Source organism: Sander vitreus, chromosome 11 (assembly GCF_031162955.1).
Source record: "Sander vitreus isolate 19-12246 chromosome 11, sanVit1, whole genome shotgun sequence".
Classification (NCBI taxonomy): Eukaryota; Metazoa; Chordata; class Actinopteri; order Perciformes; family Percidae; genus Sander; species Sander vitreus.
Genome location: NC_135865.1, coordinates 14,135,998 through 14,153,275, shown reverse-complemented (window position 1 = coordinate 14,153,275; position 17,278 = coordinate 14,135,998). Strand labels below are relative to the sequence as shown.

The 17,278-nt window shown below is 39.1% G+C and overlaps 1 protein-coding gene across 4 annotated transcripts in view; it reads right to left on the bottom strand.

Annotated features, from left to right (window-relative positions):
* Positions 1-4,033: 4,033 nt before the first annotated feature.
* Positions 4,034-17,278, bottom strand: part of galnt13 (polypeptide N-acetylgalactosaminyltransferase 13) — a 37,102-nt gene continuing 23,857 nt past the window's right edge. For 2 of the 4 annotated variants that reach the window (XM_078262788.1, XM_078262789.1), the window contains 3 exons: positions 16,625-16,723; positions 14,987-15,121; positions 4,034-5,258 (listed from right to left, as the gene is read on the bottom strand). In XM_078262788.1, coding sequence (XP_078118914.1) covers positions 5,118-5,258; positions 14,987-15,121; positions 16,625-16,723 — 375 coding nt within the window. In that variant the 3' untranslated portion in view covers positions 4,034-5,117. Of the gene's footprint in view, positions 5,259-10,289; positions 10,476-14,986; positions 15,122-16,624; positions 16,724-17,278 lie in introns of those variants that run through there. The other 2 variants (XM_078262785.1, XM_078262786.1) reach the window with 2 other exon arrangements.

The following is a 17,278-nucleotide window of genomic DNA, read 5'->3' as shown; positions in this document are numbered from 1 at the left end:
GTTATTGGATTCACTTAGTTGATGGAACCCCATATGTTGAGCAAGGGAGAGACAGGCAGATCGGAGACACTTGGAGAAATGGGACAGAAATAGCATTGTATTTGAAGTTGAGGCACGAAAGTGTCGAGAGTCATGTTGTCATGATGGTCTAATGGAAACAGGTTAGAGAGACAATCACATACAGAAGGGAGGTTTAATTCCTGCTACGGTGTCCATGAAAGTTGCCCTGGATAAGAGCATCATGAGCAGGGTGTTTTCGAATTGCCTGAATTTACCCTTAAGTGCGTGGGTGTTTTGCTTTTGTCTTGTTGTTTTCCAATCATTTATAGATACATTCTGTGTATGTACATATTTATGCTGTTACCCATGGGCTACTGTTACTACTAAATGACTGGTACTTACCAAACACAAATTATCATCTTGTTGTCACTACAACATGGCTGTACTGTATGCCTGCAGTGGTCCAATTTGCCAACGGCATCTGAGGTATAGCATTGTCATACTCATACCCCAATTCAAATGATCTGACTGATCACTTGGCACAGAGAATATAAGTCTCATCATCAGCTACTTTCTGATTATCTTCATTTTCAATATTTCTGTCTGATAGCACAGAGAGTTGCTTTGCTGCAGTTCCACCAAAGGGCGATTTCCCCTTGAAACTTTTTTTTTTTTTTAATCATTGTATTGGTACTTTTACTGAAGTGAAGATTTAGAGTACTTCTTCCACCATAGGTTGCTGTGACATGAAGCAACTTCTATAGCCATTTATTTGTAGAACCAGCGATACAGAATGAGGCTAATCAGGAAAAAAACATACTTGCAATTCCAAAACCTGCACAAGGTGAATAAAAAGTATTATTCTCATACATACCTCGGGTCTCTAAAGACCTTATGAATGTTTACGAGAAAAACAACAGAAACACTAGAAAATTATTAAAACAAATAGTTTGAGGAATAACTCTAGGGCTTAACTGAATGAGTTGAATTATACAGCATGTTCTTAGTCTCTGAAGACCCGTGGTATGTGTTTAAAGGTTTAAGACATAGCCACAGTTATAATTTTACTGAGCTTAAATGAGCCCTTGCTTTATATAGTCCTCTAGAACTGTACAGCCTTCATGAGAAGCTCTGATCACGTACTAGCTTAGAGCCACAGTGAGCCCCAGATAAGGCCTCCATTAGGGCTGTTATTTTAAAGCATCTCACCCGTTAATGGACTCCCCTGGCCCAGCCACAGACCCACTATCTTATCCTCACAGGCCCAGTTAACCAGTCTGAGTCTGGCTTCCTACAGAAGTGAGACTGTCTGAAACCACAGTCGGTGCTCACAGAGCCCCTGCTGAGGGTGTGGTGAGGCCCTGATGTGTTGTCAGCTCCACAACAACTATTAATACCTCTGCCATGCCTACTTTGGAGAGGTTTACAAATATGTATTTATTATTTATTTATTTAAGTGAAAGAAATAAAAAGAAACAATATATGCAATATGAGTTATCAAAAAGGGGATACTTTTCCAGCTGTCCTATAGACTGCAAACTGCTTTTCTGCATTTATTAATATTTGGGCCTACCATAAACCAAATGACTTACATATCATATAATAATCATAATAATAATACAATTGTATAATATTGAAGTGTTAAGATTATGATAAAGTTGCTTGTAGCTTCACATTTAGCATAAAGACAGTGGTATAATCTTTTCATCTGATTCTCAAGGTGCGTTTCTCAAAATGTCAAAGTATTCCTTTATTAATCAATTAGACGAACAAGAGAATTATTTCACAAGTTGGATCAATGACTTATTTTCCAAATAAAAATGCCACAGACATTAGTTGGTTCCATGTTCTTAAAGGTGTTGATTTGTTGCTGTTTTTTTGTCTCATATCATCACTGTGAACTGAATGTATTTGGGTTTTGGACTTTTGGTAGGACTAAACAACCAATTTAAAAATGTCACCCAATTTTTGGGGGGGAAAAGTGGGGGGGGTTTTCCCAATTTTATAGAATGAACCATTAATCAATTGATCATAATATTGAGCAATCAATCTGTAATGAAAGTAAACATTAGTTCCAGCTTTAATATTTACAAGTAGGATATTCTCTTTTCTCCGTCTCCCTCTCCAGTAGCTCTTTTTTGTAGCTCTCAGATTTTGACAAAGCCAGAGCCACCTGAAGGTCAAGCCTTCGTTGCTTACAATGTACAGAATAATGAGCCGTGTCAGAAATACCTTCATCAGCTGACGATGGCAGGCACCTTTCCATATACTGGACAAAAGAGGAAGGTAGCATCCATTACAATGTAGTTCTTCTAACATCCTGTTGTACGGTTGTTGTCCTCAATGGTCACTATAGAAAAGACGCTGCTATTAGCGCCTTAAAAGCCCACACACTGAAGCCTGGTAATGAGATGTACGGGGGTCTTAAAAGCTTCAACAACAAGTTTTATTAAACAACTGATGTATTTGTATGATGTGCTTGCTTGACATTGAAATTAATGCTAAATCTATGTTCAGTCAAAGTTTTTTTTTCCTACAAAAAAAAGGCAAAATGTACAAACAGGTAACATCACTTTGCAACCAGTACATTGAAGTATTACATTCCTATTTTAACACCATGCACTTTAAGATAATTAAAAACAATAAATGTGTATGGGTAATATTAAAGAGGTGATTGAATTTTTTATCTGAATGCCAAGCAGGCACTTGGCAAGAATTCAGTATTCAAGCAGCTTTGATAGTATTTCAGCAGTAGTTTCTCCCTCATGTAGAGCTCGCTTGAGGTCCTTAAGGTGGTCTGAGAATTGGTTACGTGGGGCCGATGATGATTTCCAAAACACACCGCAATTTCAAAATCCAAGGTAAGCACTAGTTTTTATTACCACGATTCCAAATAAATCACTACAATACTAAACCTCGTGATCTTTCACCATTCAATGTTTTTCTCAGTGTTCATGTTTTACAGCATCATAGAAAAATATTTGGTTCTGTATGTACAACGATGGTGATAGAAACATGTTAACAGCATTATGTACAACATTTGTTGCCTGATCAACCATGAAAGGTACCGGTCACATTTGCATTGGTGAGTGTTGACATACTGAATGTTGACTTCACTGTAACAAAATGTTTCATCAAGCATTAATATGACGGTGACATATTCATGAGATATGACTATGACTGAGTTACTTATTAACAATACACACTTTGTTTTTTACTCAAAACGAGAAGAAAAAAAAAAAAGAACATTCTTCTTTTTAAACACCAAAAACATTCTAAAAACCAATGAACCAAATAAACAACTTTCTAAAAACCAATAAACAACTTTCTAAAGGCACACGTAACTATCCGGCTCCAAGACATCATTACTTTTTAAAGACATTGGTAGTAGGAATCTGAAAACTTGCAGAAACTTTAGTAATGACGCTCTCAGATAGCCGTGATGACACAGTGCAGTTAAAGTATTTCTGAACACAGTCAATCATTTAGGGAAAACTCCTACATTCATTTAAAATCAATAACAGAGTTTCAATTACTTGGTTCTTCCTTTCCCGCAAACACTTCTTTCATTTCTTCAAAAAGCCTGTTATAAATATTCCGTACAGATCCAAAGAGCTGCCTCACACTTCCATACTGTAATTCCTGTTTCACTAATATGGAACATTATGTGATTAATCCAGGAGGATGTTATAGCTGCACTCTATTAATGTTTTTTATATAATGGTTTGAAGTCTTCAGGTTAATATTTGTTTCCAAACATCTCAAGAAATCCACCTTAACAACTAGAGCCCGACCAATAAATTGGCAGATCAACTTACAGATATATTATCTGCCTATATGTCAGCTGATCATTCACAAGAAACAGAGAATTTTATATATATATATATATATATATATATATATATATATATATATATATATATATATATATATATATATATATATCTCTCTATCTATCTCTATTTCCTTTGTGTTTGTTTTGATTTTGTATTTATTTGGTTTCTTACTACCAAAAAATACAGACCACTTAAATCATTAAGGCTTGTAAAAAGATAACGAAACAATAATGACGTTCCTCAGTCAGCAGCGCACCACAGAACGGACGTTGACGGCGCAACACCAGCTGGGGTTAGAAACGCCCGCCAAGAGGTTGGGCTGGTTGATATGAAGAAAATCAAATATCACGATTTTTTTGACCAAATACCTCGATCTCAATACCAGGAAAAGACAACACTTCTGCCATATTACGACATTATGATTTCCAAAATCTAGTCTCATATCACAATATCGATATAATATCAATATATTGCCCAGCTCTACCAAGAAGCTCCAAGCTTAGACACGGTTTCTACAAATATGTCTGCAGTGTTTAATCCTCTTTTTAAATATTGGAAAAATATACAGCTGAAATATCATTCTCGTTTACATTTCCTTACACCAAAAGTGATGAGAATTTAAATTTCAGTTTGCCTTTAGAACCAAATATCAAATGTTTTAACCCTGAAATATAAATATCGATATCGGCTTCACAGACCCAGTATTGGTCGGGCTCTATTAACGGCATCACTTCCTGTTATTTGAATGTAACTGAGACACTGATATGGAGAGAGGGTGAGCAGCAGTCATGACAACAGTCTTGTTTTTAGATTGCAGACCATTACAGAGACATGCCTTGCAATATTCTTGTTATAAATGCTCTTCTGTTTGTTTATTTGTTTGGTTTGCCAGCAGCTAAGCGGCAGTCTGAGCAGCACAGTGGATGCACGGCTAGCAGCTGGCTGACACAGTGCGAGTGCTTTGATTTCAATGTTGTCCTTGCACAGACCTCACACATCGTTCTCCCTGCTCGGACACAACAAGGTCCCCAAAGCCACAGCTTGTTGTGTCGCACGAATGGCAGGTGCAGCTTCTCTCAAACCTGTGGTGAGCTGTAAAAAGAGACGGCCTTCATAATGGAAGATAAGCCGCTGCTGCCTGGATCTCTGTATTCGCTGGCCAGGCTGTTACAGGAAGAGGCGTATGGTGTGCTGTGGCAAGAGCCACCTGGCGAGGGTGTGGAGAGCCAGGACTGGTTGGGATAAGGATAGAGCGGTGGGGGAGAGAGATGAGGCGAGGGATCAGGCGCTTAGGGTCATGTTACGGAGCAGCCACTGCTGAGCGCGGCTGCCGTTGCAGTCTCTCAAGGTGGGGACCATCTTGTCCTCCTCAGACGGCATGTCCAAACATTGGTTGCTGTTCACATGCAGCAGGGTGAGTCGCTGGAGAGAGAAGGATAAAAACACAGGCAATTACATTAAACGTATACACATGTATATGATGTACAAACACACACAAATACTTATAAACATATTTTGTCTTATATTTTAAACTCTTCTCGGGAGAAAGTTGAATCCACCTGGATGACTAAGATGAACCTTCACAGACACACTTCCAAATATTGATTTCCCACATTTCACAAAAATACATTCCGACCCAAGTATATGGCCTGAGCTTGTTACACTCAGTAACTGTAGTTGGAGCAGGGGAAAACAATAGGCACATCAAGAGAACAGGATGTTCTAGTCGAGAAAAAGTGAGTCGTGCCCCTTATACAACACAATGTGCACTGAGACTGCTCAGAGGATTGAGGCTCTCCTTGGTGTGGAGACTGTTGTCCTCACGGCCACAAGGATTTCTTTGTGAACTACTGTTGAGCACCAGAAGAATTAAAAAAATCAATAAAGAGACTCTAATTTCTCTACTCCACAAGGACTGAAACTTACATCTAATGCTTATGTTTAAGCTGCATTAAGTCATATTTTGGACATTTGGGATGTATTAAATGAGTTGTTGTAATGTAAAATGGTTAGACTGGGTAAACCCAGCCCGATCTGCCGGCGATCGGGCTCAGGCTGGAAACCTGTACGTTTATCTAGCCTGCTTCCGTTACAATTTTGCGGGGACCAATCACAAACTGGCTTATCCACCTGGCGTGCTATTGGCGGGTTTAACACGATGACGATAGAGAAGCGACCAAGCAGCTTTTTGTTTACATTCAACATAGCAGCCACCGAAGCGCAGCAACCCGTTGATGTCGCTGCTACGTCACCTGGATCGTTGGTCTGATTGGTTGAAGGACTATCCAATTGTGTACAGAGTCATTTGAACTATGCCCGTTGATCACGCCTCTTGTGCAGTAGAAAATACAGAGCAGACTCCCCAGACTAATGTTCAATCTTAAAAGATTGAGCTTGGTCTGGTGATGGACAGACTATAAAATGGTTGCTAGTAGCGCCAATACCAATGACAATCAACACCTCAGTCTGCAGCTCATCATTTCTGTTGCTTTTGGCTCAATGTTGGAGTTGGCAGGCGAACATTGGACACAGAGGTGCAGTCAGGTTGTGGGACTGAACACTACAGTAGGAGGAGGCCAAATATCCACGCAGCTTAAAATATTAAACTCTTGAAATGACAGACATGTTCTAATCTTGACCCTGCAACAACTGATGTTTTGGCCACTTGGGCGCAGCAGAAACAAGCTGTGAAGACAACACTGACATATTATCCTTTTTAAGTCAATAGGGTGATCATGTTAGCAAACAGTTGCTTATTTACACATCCAGGTTAATAGTAAGTTCAATATTCACTCTCCTTTAAGCTCTGTTTTTGGTCTCCACTATCTCCTGAGGAAAATGTCTGGCTCTTCAGCCACTAAATGCTCCACTATGCTCACCAGCTAGTCACTAACTTTGTTGCGGGAGAGAAAACCAAAACAATGAGATAAAGGCACTATACATCTCAATAGAGCTGGGGGGGAACTGCAGTGTCAGGTGCTTTTATGCATTGTGATTAAACCATATTTCCCCAAAAAAAAAAAAAACTCTCGTTTCTCCTGTAGTTTGTTCAAATGACTTCCATGTACATCTAATGGTTCTTTGTGAATCCTAAAAGTTGGTAAAAGTGACCAATAAACACTAATGCTTCTTATTAATTACTACATCAATATTATTGCTCCTATACTAGTTTAAACCTCATTCAATACTATGCAATCTATAGACTTTATATTTAATATAGTGACACCTCCCAGTGGCCTTTAGCCAGCCTGTGTACAGTTGTGAATTTACACCTTAATGCTAATATCCATGATTATTAGCAAAACAGAAATTATGGGCAGTCATTTTTCCTTTGCATAAGGAATGATACATTGCTCATGAGTCATTTTATCAAAATGAAAGGTTAAAAGAAGATAAACAGGCAGACACTTTAATAGAACTCAGCCATTGTTAATGTTATTAGTAACATCTTCAGCTGATTGACATCAATTCATCCTCAAACTGTTTCAGCAATATCATTGAAAGTTAATAAATAGGCTTAACTGACTCAAAAGATTATTTAAGGGTGGATTTAGATTTCAGTGCTTCTGACCTCAAACAGTCCACTGTCCAGTTTACTCTGCAGTATACCACGTCCTCCCAAATGTATCTCCTGCTCCACTCCACCCATTGTCCCCTCTCCTCTGTAAGTTCTGTTTGCTTGTCTATCACAAACTAGAAAAGACAGAACAAGCACTTTTATAATGTCCAGACTGGAAAACACGCCTGTTGTGATGAGCTGAACTCAAGCACCACATGAGCAAGTACCACAGAAATCAGAGGCTATCTGCCACCAAGGCTCTAGAGATAACATTTATGTTCATTCTTTCAGAAGTAACACGCTTCCGCAATTTTGCTGCTCACTTCAGTTGCTCTTCTCGTCCTAATGATCACATGCACAGAAGTAGAAGAGAAGAAGAGAAGTAGGGAAGCTGAAGTTAGTTTGTGAGGAGAAGCAGATAGGAACACAATGGCATGAGAGAAACTCTGAAAATTATTAAAAAATAAAATGCTAGGTGCCACTAAGTCACCATTAGGTGTTGTAATGTTTGTAAATTGCACATAATTTGTTTTGTAAAAAAAAAAAAAAAAAAAACTTGCAAGATATAGGACCACAAAATTAGCGATAACCTCAGTTTTACCAGTCTGCACCCAGTTATCTTGGGAGTCATTTTCAAACTAAACAGCACAAATGAAAGAAAAATACATGTGAATATCTACAAACCACAGTCTGCATGCAACATTCAAATATGAGCATTGGCATGATTTATCTTGCAGTTGAGGGATAATTCTATATTAAAACAAGATTGTGCTCAGACTATTGACAGAGGATATTCAGACTAATGAGCACACAGAGGTCAGGCTCAGGTCATGTTTGATCTCAAGCTATAAAACACAAGTGCCTGACATTCGCTGCCTGGATACGGAGAAGTGTACACATACTGTACCTACATCTCTCCTGAAGTACACATTGCACACCACACTACAGGGCACATTTGTTCAAACAGTTCAAGAACAAAGAGAGCAGGTGGCGATAAACCTTACACACCTGCCAAAAAACTGAAGACAAGAACAAAAAGGGATAGCGCTACACTTCAGACATTTAAATTTTCTTGCTTTGTTAAATAGATAAAAATTTACTACTAAAAATTAACTACTTTTAAGAATAGGTAAATTCAATCAGATACGTTTACTCAGTGCTTTGCAGAATTTGCAAATTAGTTAATTTAAAAGGTACTCGTACATGGAGCTTCTCTGAATTGGAAGTATATCTAGTCTATAGATCATATAAACCTGGTTTAGCCAATAATGAGAATAATAGTTTTATTTTTATTCTAAGATCCAAACCTACTCTAGTGGCAGAGATGACAGAAGAGGAGTAGAACGGCGGAGGGTAGAAAAACCGTTCCACATTTAATGAAAATACTAGAAATGTGGAGGTCTTGTCCTTTGCTCATAATTATTTCATGCCCCCTTTGGGGCAGAGAAAACTCCCACCTCAGCCTTCCAGCAAACCAACCAGCGTCTCCGGAGAAAGTCGTAGAGTGTGTGCACAGCTGAGACCAGCTAATTAAATGAGGACCATTTCTAACCGTAAGCCCCGGTCGTGGAACATTATCCTCTTTGTCACCAAGCAGCACAGTGGACCTGCTGAAAGGCACAAGAGTACCTGTTTGACGTGATATTGTGCTGACTCTGGTTATCCAGAGGGCTGGGCTGCTTTTTGTGTGAAATACAAAAACAGCAGATTCCTTTTATCTCAAGGCAGAGTCAGGCAACGGTCTCATTTGCTCTAATGGTGGCCTGCTCTTGTGTACGCGCTCTCCTCTGGTGCTGGCTATACCACGAGAACCTCTGAGTGTGAACAGCAAATCAGGCCATCTAACAGCAGGTCACTTTACTGCCGCAACTCTTGACACACACCAGCAGCCCTGGGAGCTTCTTACCCAATTTACCCTGCTTGCACACAAAAACTGTGGCATGCGACAATGAAATTGCGAATTGAGAAATAGTGCAGGACTCTGAGGTGCAAACACCATATAACGCAGCAGAACAGAATAGGCTACAGACAAAATGACAGACTGGAAAAAGCCGGAAAAAAACAACCTTGAAACGGACAGAAATGCTGAGCCAAAAAAACGTTCCTTGCAAAAGTATGTAAATAAGAAGGCCGAGTGGCGAAAAGCACTGTTAATTGGGATTCATTGGTTTTACAATATGTACATGGCACACAGTGTACACAGCTGCTTCAGGCCAATAGGAGAGTGGCCTGAGAGGCCAGGGACATGAAAGGCAGGTATGTAATGAAGGATCACTTCAAAAGAACTTGTAAACAATGGTAAGCACATTTCAATCAGCCATGCACGTAGATAATCAGCTAAAAATAAACACGCCCTCCATCTCAGGCATCATTCCCCAAACGCAGGTAGTCTAGGGGACAGCCAGCAGATTTTCACTTCAAAATAAAATATTTATGTTAGAAAATAAATGTCAAATGAGATCTAATTTAGCCTGAAGACCGGCTAAAGGTCTTGCATATAGCATCTTATACACAGAACCGTCTTGATGGGACATCTGTCATTGCTTGATGTGCCTCTGCCCCCGTCGTCATACGTTCCCCCTGAAAGGTCACCGGTAAAAGCTACTTAATGCTTCCTAAAACAATTTGCAATGTCCAGTCTGACTAATACCTGAAATATCAGCATTATAACAAGCTCTGCATTCATCTGCCCTCCCAGACAAAAAGAAGAAAATAAAAAGTCCTCTTAAAAAACAAACAATCAGCTACATACAGGAGGTGCCTAATAAAGCCCAAACAAATCTACTTCTAAAAATGCTAATGACAAACTACACCACTACACAGTAGCTAAAATGACCACCAGCTTCTAATCTCAGCCTAAGTTGTACTAACCTGCTTACCTCAGACCCTACAGCTTAGAGTGAATAATCAGTGGGACTGAAGAAAACGCGTCTTGCGATGTCCAGACGTGTGTAGTTGTGGAGGACCCAGGCCTGTAAGGGACTGTTGTCACAGTACTCCACTGTGGGGCCGTAGGTGCCGTCATCCAGACGGTTGATGGTCAGACACGATTGGGTGATGATGTGGACGAAGGTGTGCTTCTGTGGCGAGCCGGGATTGAAAGGAACAGATGGTGGTGAAGGTAAGTCCGAGAGTCAGTCAATCGGTTATTGTTAAATGAATCCATCTGTTCTTCACAGCCAACTTTTCCAGTTTAATATGGGGTGATTATTGTCAATGACAGTGAATTTAAATAGAAAACGGTTATTTAAGGTGTTCAAAACCTGGACTTAATTCCGGCATACTGTCAACACTGAGTTTATGAGAGACATAATGTTTTGATCATGGACTTGTGTCAGGCGTCAAATTCAAAGTATAAAAAAAACAAAACAAAAAAACACTTTAAACCCACAGGATGTCACAACCAATCAAAAACGGGAAGCACATATCAAAACATCTGAGCCAAATTCCACCTGAATTACCACGTACAAATTTGATCACCATAACCTTAAAATAAGACCTCAACATTGCACACAGTATTTCAAAATTTGTAGAATACAGATAAAAATAGTAAAATCTAATTTTTTGTTTATACTATAAAAGATTAGATGCACAGCAATGCAAGCAATGCACAGCAATTTTGTTATGTTGTTATGGTGTTGATGTTATGTTATGGTTATTGTCTGATCAGCCTCCTTTACCCCCCCTTTAACCTTTTTTTGTTGATATCACCCATTAAATCTTTTGCCGAATAAAAATTACATTTATTTTTGTATTGTATGGATTTTGACATATATGGTTTGTCTTATTTTAAGGATGTTTTTATCAATTATTGATGATGGTAATTGAGGTGAAATTTGGCTAAGATGTTTTGATATTTGCTTCCCTTTTTTGATTGGTTGATACAACCTGTGGCTTTATGCCACGTTCATGTCATGTCTGAGTTATTTCAATTAAGAGTTTCCGAGTATAAATAGCATTCACGTCAACTACCACGTTTTAATTACGACTGGAGAAACTCGGAAATCTCCGATATATAGCCGACTTGGCACTCAGGAATAAGGAAGTGCCTAATAACAAAACAAATATGGGTGCCTCCCACATCAGCCTAAGACTGTCGTTCAACATAATTAAACCCAAATTTAATGGATATGGTATCATTCTGTCACAGAACGCTCAAAGTCATTAACATGGGAATCTTTCCCATCTCTGCCATCCATCCCATATGACGTGAAGGCGATATTAGTATAAAGTTGTCGTTTCATATTGTGAATTTGATGTCCATGATGAAATTGTTATGTATCTTAATGGTGCTCAGTGTGCAGGAATTCAACCTTTTTTTCATGCGATTGCATTTTCCAACACACCTTTCCAGCTGTGAATTAGATAACACTGAAGAACATAGCTGACCTCTCTTTGTCGCTGGAAAAATACAGTAAGTAAACCATTAGTCTCTACTACACTAACGCAAAACTTCACATACATACCAAAGTAAAAAGCAGAGCTGGATAAATTCGGCAGATTTTCCCATTTAAACTTAAACTCTCTGTGTGAGTAAGATTAAGGGAATACGTTTGACCACCTCAATGTATGTAACTGGTATATTCATGAGTGATTGTTGGACAAAGCAGAGTGAACACAGCTTATTTCTGGGTGAAACAGCAGAGCAGGTGAAAAAGAAGAAAGGCTGTCTGTCACAGCTGTGAATGAATACAGCAGGAATATGGAAGAGTCAGGTATTCCTGTGAAAGTGAAACTGTTGAGCAGATGACATGTTAATGGTACTGTAATCACCCAGGATTTGGTCCCTGTCCATCACACTTGGGCTTAAAATAACCTCGGCCACTGACAGCGATGAAACCCCAATTCTGTTTACAACCGAGACCAGTCCTCTTCGTTTATGAATTATTCAATTCTTCCATATTAAGAATGCACCCAGAGCACAAAGTGTAATGAAAGGACTTCTCCTAGGGTTTGTTTCATGCTTGATGAAAAGGCTTCCTCACCTTGTCATATCTACAGTGGGGCAAAAAAGTATTTAGTCAGCCACCAATTGTGCAAGTTCTCCCACTTAAAAAGATGAGAGGCCTGTAATTTTCATCATAGGTACACTTCAACTATGAGAGACAAAATGAGAAAAAAAAAAATCCAGAAAAAAAATCACATTGTAGGATTTTTAATGAATTTATTTGCAAATTCCTCGGGAAAATAAGTATTTGGTCACCTACAAACAAGCAAGATTTCTGGCTCTCACTGACCTGTAACTACTTCTTTAAGAGGCTCCTCTGTCCACCACTCATTACCTGTATTAATGGCACCTGTTTGAACTTGTTATCAGTATAAAAGACACCTGTCCACAACCCACAGTCACACTCCAAACTCCACTATGGCCAAGACCAAAGAGCTGTCAAAGGACACCAGAAACAAAATTGTAGACCTGCACCAGGCTGGGAAGACTGAATCTGCAATAGGTAAGCAGTAAGAAAGAAAGAAAGTAAGAAATTATAAGAAAATGGAAGACATACAAGACCACTAATAATCTCCATCGATCTGGGGCTCCACGCAAGATCTCACCCCGTGGGGTCAAAATGATCACAAGAACGGTGAGCAAAAATCCCAGAACCACACGGGGGGGACCTAGTGAATGACCTGCAGAGAGCTGGGACCAAAGTAACAAAAGCTACCATCAGTAACACACTACGCCGCCAGGGACTCAAATCCTGCAGTGCCAGACGTGTCCCCCTGCTTAAGCCAGTACATGTCCAGGCCCGTCTGGAGTTTGCTAGAGAGCATTTGGATGATCCAGAAGAGGATTGGGAGAATGTCATATGGTCAGATGAAACCAAAATAGAACTTTTTGGTAAAAACTCAACTCGTCGTGTTTGGAGGGGAAAGAATGCTGAGTTGCATCCAAAGAACACCATACCTACTATGAAGCATGGGGGTGGAAACATCATGCCTTGAGGCTGTTTTTCTGCAAAGGGACCAGGACGACTGATCCGTGTAAAGGAAAGAATGAATGGGGCCATGTATCGCGAGAGTTTGAGTGAAAACCTCCTTCCATCAGCAAGGGCATTGAAGATGAAATGTGGCTGGGTCATTCAGCATGACAATGATCCCAAACACACCGCCCGGGCAACGAAGGAGTGGCTTCGTAAGAAGCATTTCAAGGTCCTGGAGTGGCCTAGCCAGTCTCCAGATCTCAACCCCATAGAAAGTCTTTGGAGGGAGTTGAAAGTCGCCCAGTTGCCCAGCGACAGCCCCAAAAACATCACTGCTCTAGAGGAGATCTACATGGAAGAATGGGCCAAAATACCAGCAACAGTGTGTGAAAACCTTGTGAAGACTTATAGAAAACATTTGACCTCTGTCATTGCCAACAAAGGGTATATAACAAAGTATTGAGATGAACTTTTGTTATTGACCAAATACTTATTTTCCACCATAATTTGCAAATAAATTCATTAAAAATCCTACAATGTGATTTTCTGGATTCTTTTTTCATTTTGTCTCACATAGTTGAAGTGTACCTATGATGAAAATTACAGGCCTCTCTCATCTTTTTAAGTGGGAGAACTTGCACAATTGGTGGCTGACTAAATACTTTTTTGCCCCACCGTACATGTCAGCGATATGACATCTCAATCACTGATAGATAACGCTGTATTCAGTGCAGTCTTTTCTAACCGTCTCCAAGTGGTTTAAAAAAAAAAAATGCATAAATTGTTAATGTAAAAGATGCTTTTTGTGTTTAGGTTTTGAGTCAACAGGGCTCGAGGAGAATATCTTCATTCTCCTATGAGATTCAGAATGTCTCTGTTTAAAGAGCTGGCAACATCTGTTTCTGCGTTTGATAGAATATTGATATTGTAAAACAGCTTGCATAACCAGGAATATTAAGTAAAATGAACCTCTGCAGTTTTTTGACTTTGTCAGCTAATCTTTGTTTTTCAAACTAGGAGTTTCTATAATTTTGGCCAGCCCATTTATCTCCAAAATGATCATGCAGTTGAATCAACACCTCGCATTAGACTGCATTCGTTTTAGATACATGTACCTGACTGACTGTAATTGCTTTGCTTAATTTTGTGTGATGAGTAAATAAATATAATTAATTTTAAAGAATCAAAATACATTAAAGATTTGACTTCACTCCTCTGCCAAAATATAATAAACCATATATCATCTACTCTAATAACCACGGACACTTACACAGAGTTATAGGATACATCACAACACTCTATGGGGAAATATTCAGGAACAACGACTTGAACAGCTTACCTCAAAATTATATTCCCACTTGCCAACATACTAAGTGAAAGGAGAGAACATGAGAGGAGAGACTCAGCTGCTTGTGGTGTGAAAAGCAACTCAACTTCTGTGCTGCTAAAAAACTGACACACAGCACCATCTGGTGGCAGCAAACAGGTACTCCTTTTCCTACTTTGCACAACCCAAATCCTCCCCAGTGACACACAGGCAAACACAATCAATCAGCCGTTCTTCAAAGTAATTTTTCCAAACATCAGGCATCAGGAAGCAGAGAATGGCCGCCTGCAATTCCATCCAGGTTTTTGATTATTTGGTGGCTTCGGTGGAATATGAATCCTACCTCGGCATCGTACTCGAACATCTGATTGCCCTTCATGAGGTGACACTTGAGCATGACGACGGGTCCGTTGATGCGGGAGACGTCCAGACAGAGGTCATCTGTCCTAATTTCTTTATCCGCCGTGTAAGAGAACACCTGGGAAACAAGACGTCTCTATCAGAAGATGAAGCATCAACATCATTAGCTTAGCTTTCTAGAAATGTATGCAATCATAGTGCTGAAAAGTGGCTTTAATGAGAGCACATGTGAATAATTTACACATATTTATCATGATAAACATGATTTTATTTTTGATTTACAGTCTTCATGGTTTGTGTTAGGGATAGACCGATTATGGGCCCTGGCTCATAATCAGCCGTTTTTTGGCAGTTTGAAGATTATCTATATCAATGTTTTATTTGCCTGATATCCGATAAAGTTAATGAATTAAAAAGTGCGCTACTTTGGCTGCGTTGCAGCTCTGTGTCTGTCCCTCTGCTTCGGTTTCACTCACCACTGAGTCTGACTTAATGTCCCGCTCACAACACTATCTGACCTTTTATGTTGAAAGTTTCTCATTTATTAAATAATTGCTTAAAGCATTTAAAAAAAAGTTTTGTGTTGGAGTTTGTAACATTCCAAAATCTTAATTTTGACTTAAAGCAACACCAAAGCACTTTTCCTCTTCGGTCCCCCTACAGGTTGGAAGCGGAATTGTCCATTACCGCTGTCGTATGTCTCATTCGAACTACAGATCCGCTACCCGATCTGGCAAACTTCCATAGTGCAGTTATAGCCGTTAGAGGGCCGCAAAGCGAATGTAGAAGTGCCGTTCACCCTGTTACGAGTCGATGAACCACTGAAACCATTTTGGAAACATTATTTTAAGGTACAAAAGAATCTTTGGTGTTGCTTTAAAGATTTTCATTTTCACTGTAAATGCATATCGGTTCCAAATATCGGTTATCGGTTTCATTAACTACTAATAATCGGTACTGGCCTTGAAAAACCAGTATTGGTCGATCCCTAGTTTTTGTGGTGCCAACCCTGATTTACATGTATATAATTTACTGTACAACATTAGCACAGTTTTAGTGCTTTCTACCCCCTTTTCCATGTTCTTCTGTTAGTTCAAGGTTACATTGATATTCAGTGTCATGCAGTGCAGCTACACACAATATGCAAGAACAGCAGGAACAATGATTAGACCAAAGTACAATCAAATTCTTGGCACACACCATCCTAAAATGCCAAAGACTTTGCAATGACCCACAGCATGAAGCCAAATCAACAAATGACTTTACAAACGAGAAAGAAAAACTTGGCAAAAAAACAAACTTGAATTGTATTGAAAATCTGTGGATTGACTTAAAGAAAGTTGGCAATTCACACACACTTTGCATCCAACCTGATTGAGCTCAAGCTTTCCAGGGAAAAAGAAATCCCAAAGCTCATGTATTGAGGATAAAGAAGAATCAAAGGCTTGGCTTGTTCAAAGTTAATCTAAAAGAGATTTATTCTACATTCCACTTACAACACAAAATACCTTGAAAAGTTTCCAGTTAGTGTTCATAGCACATTGTGTGTAGATACTTTTAAAAACAGAATCCAGATTACAAGCAGTAAATATTACATTCAAATGTTACTTTTTCCCCTCACCTGGTTTCCACCCATGCCGTGACAGTTGAAAAAGCCAACTTTCTCGTTCTCTTTTCTTCCCATGTTATCCACGCACTGGTTGGTCTCAACATTTCTGATCTACAGGGAGGAAGAAAAAGAAAAAAATTACGTGAATTAATTTAACTCTAATTTGAAATTAACTTTATGTCTCTAGATACAGTAGGCTAATTTCATACTTATTAGCAACTTAACCAAACAGAAGCCAGTCAGGTCCTGCTCAGTGTGTCTCATTAAAAAATAATCATCTTCTCTACACCCTCTTCCCCCCCTCCCTTTTTCTCTTAGTGTTCATTACTTTCCTCTTTTTATTGCTACTGTTGAAGTTTTAGTATCCAGGGAACTTTTAATGTTACACTCAGATTTTATATTATTTATGATTTTATATTATATATCATTTTTTGGACCCAGCCTCTCTTTTCTTTGTCATACATGAAATGAAACAAAATATCTTTGGGGTTTGGATAGTTGGTTGGTTAAAACAAGAAATTACGCTATACAATAAATAACTGATCACACACAAGTCACAGCTTCGGGGTTGTGGAAACTTTACGTGGCAGACAAAACTGACATTTACAGTAGTCATCACAGACTATTTTAGACAAAGTTTAGTGACTAGTGATTCATTTCCAAACT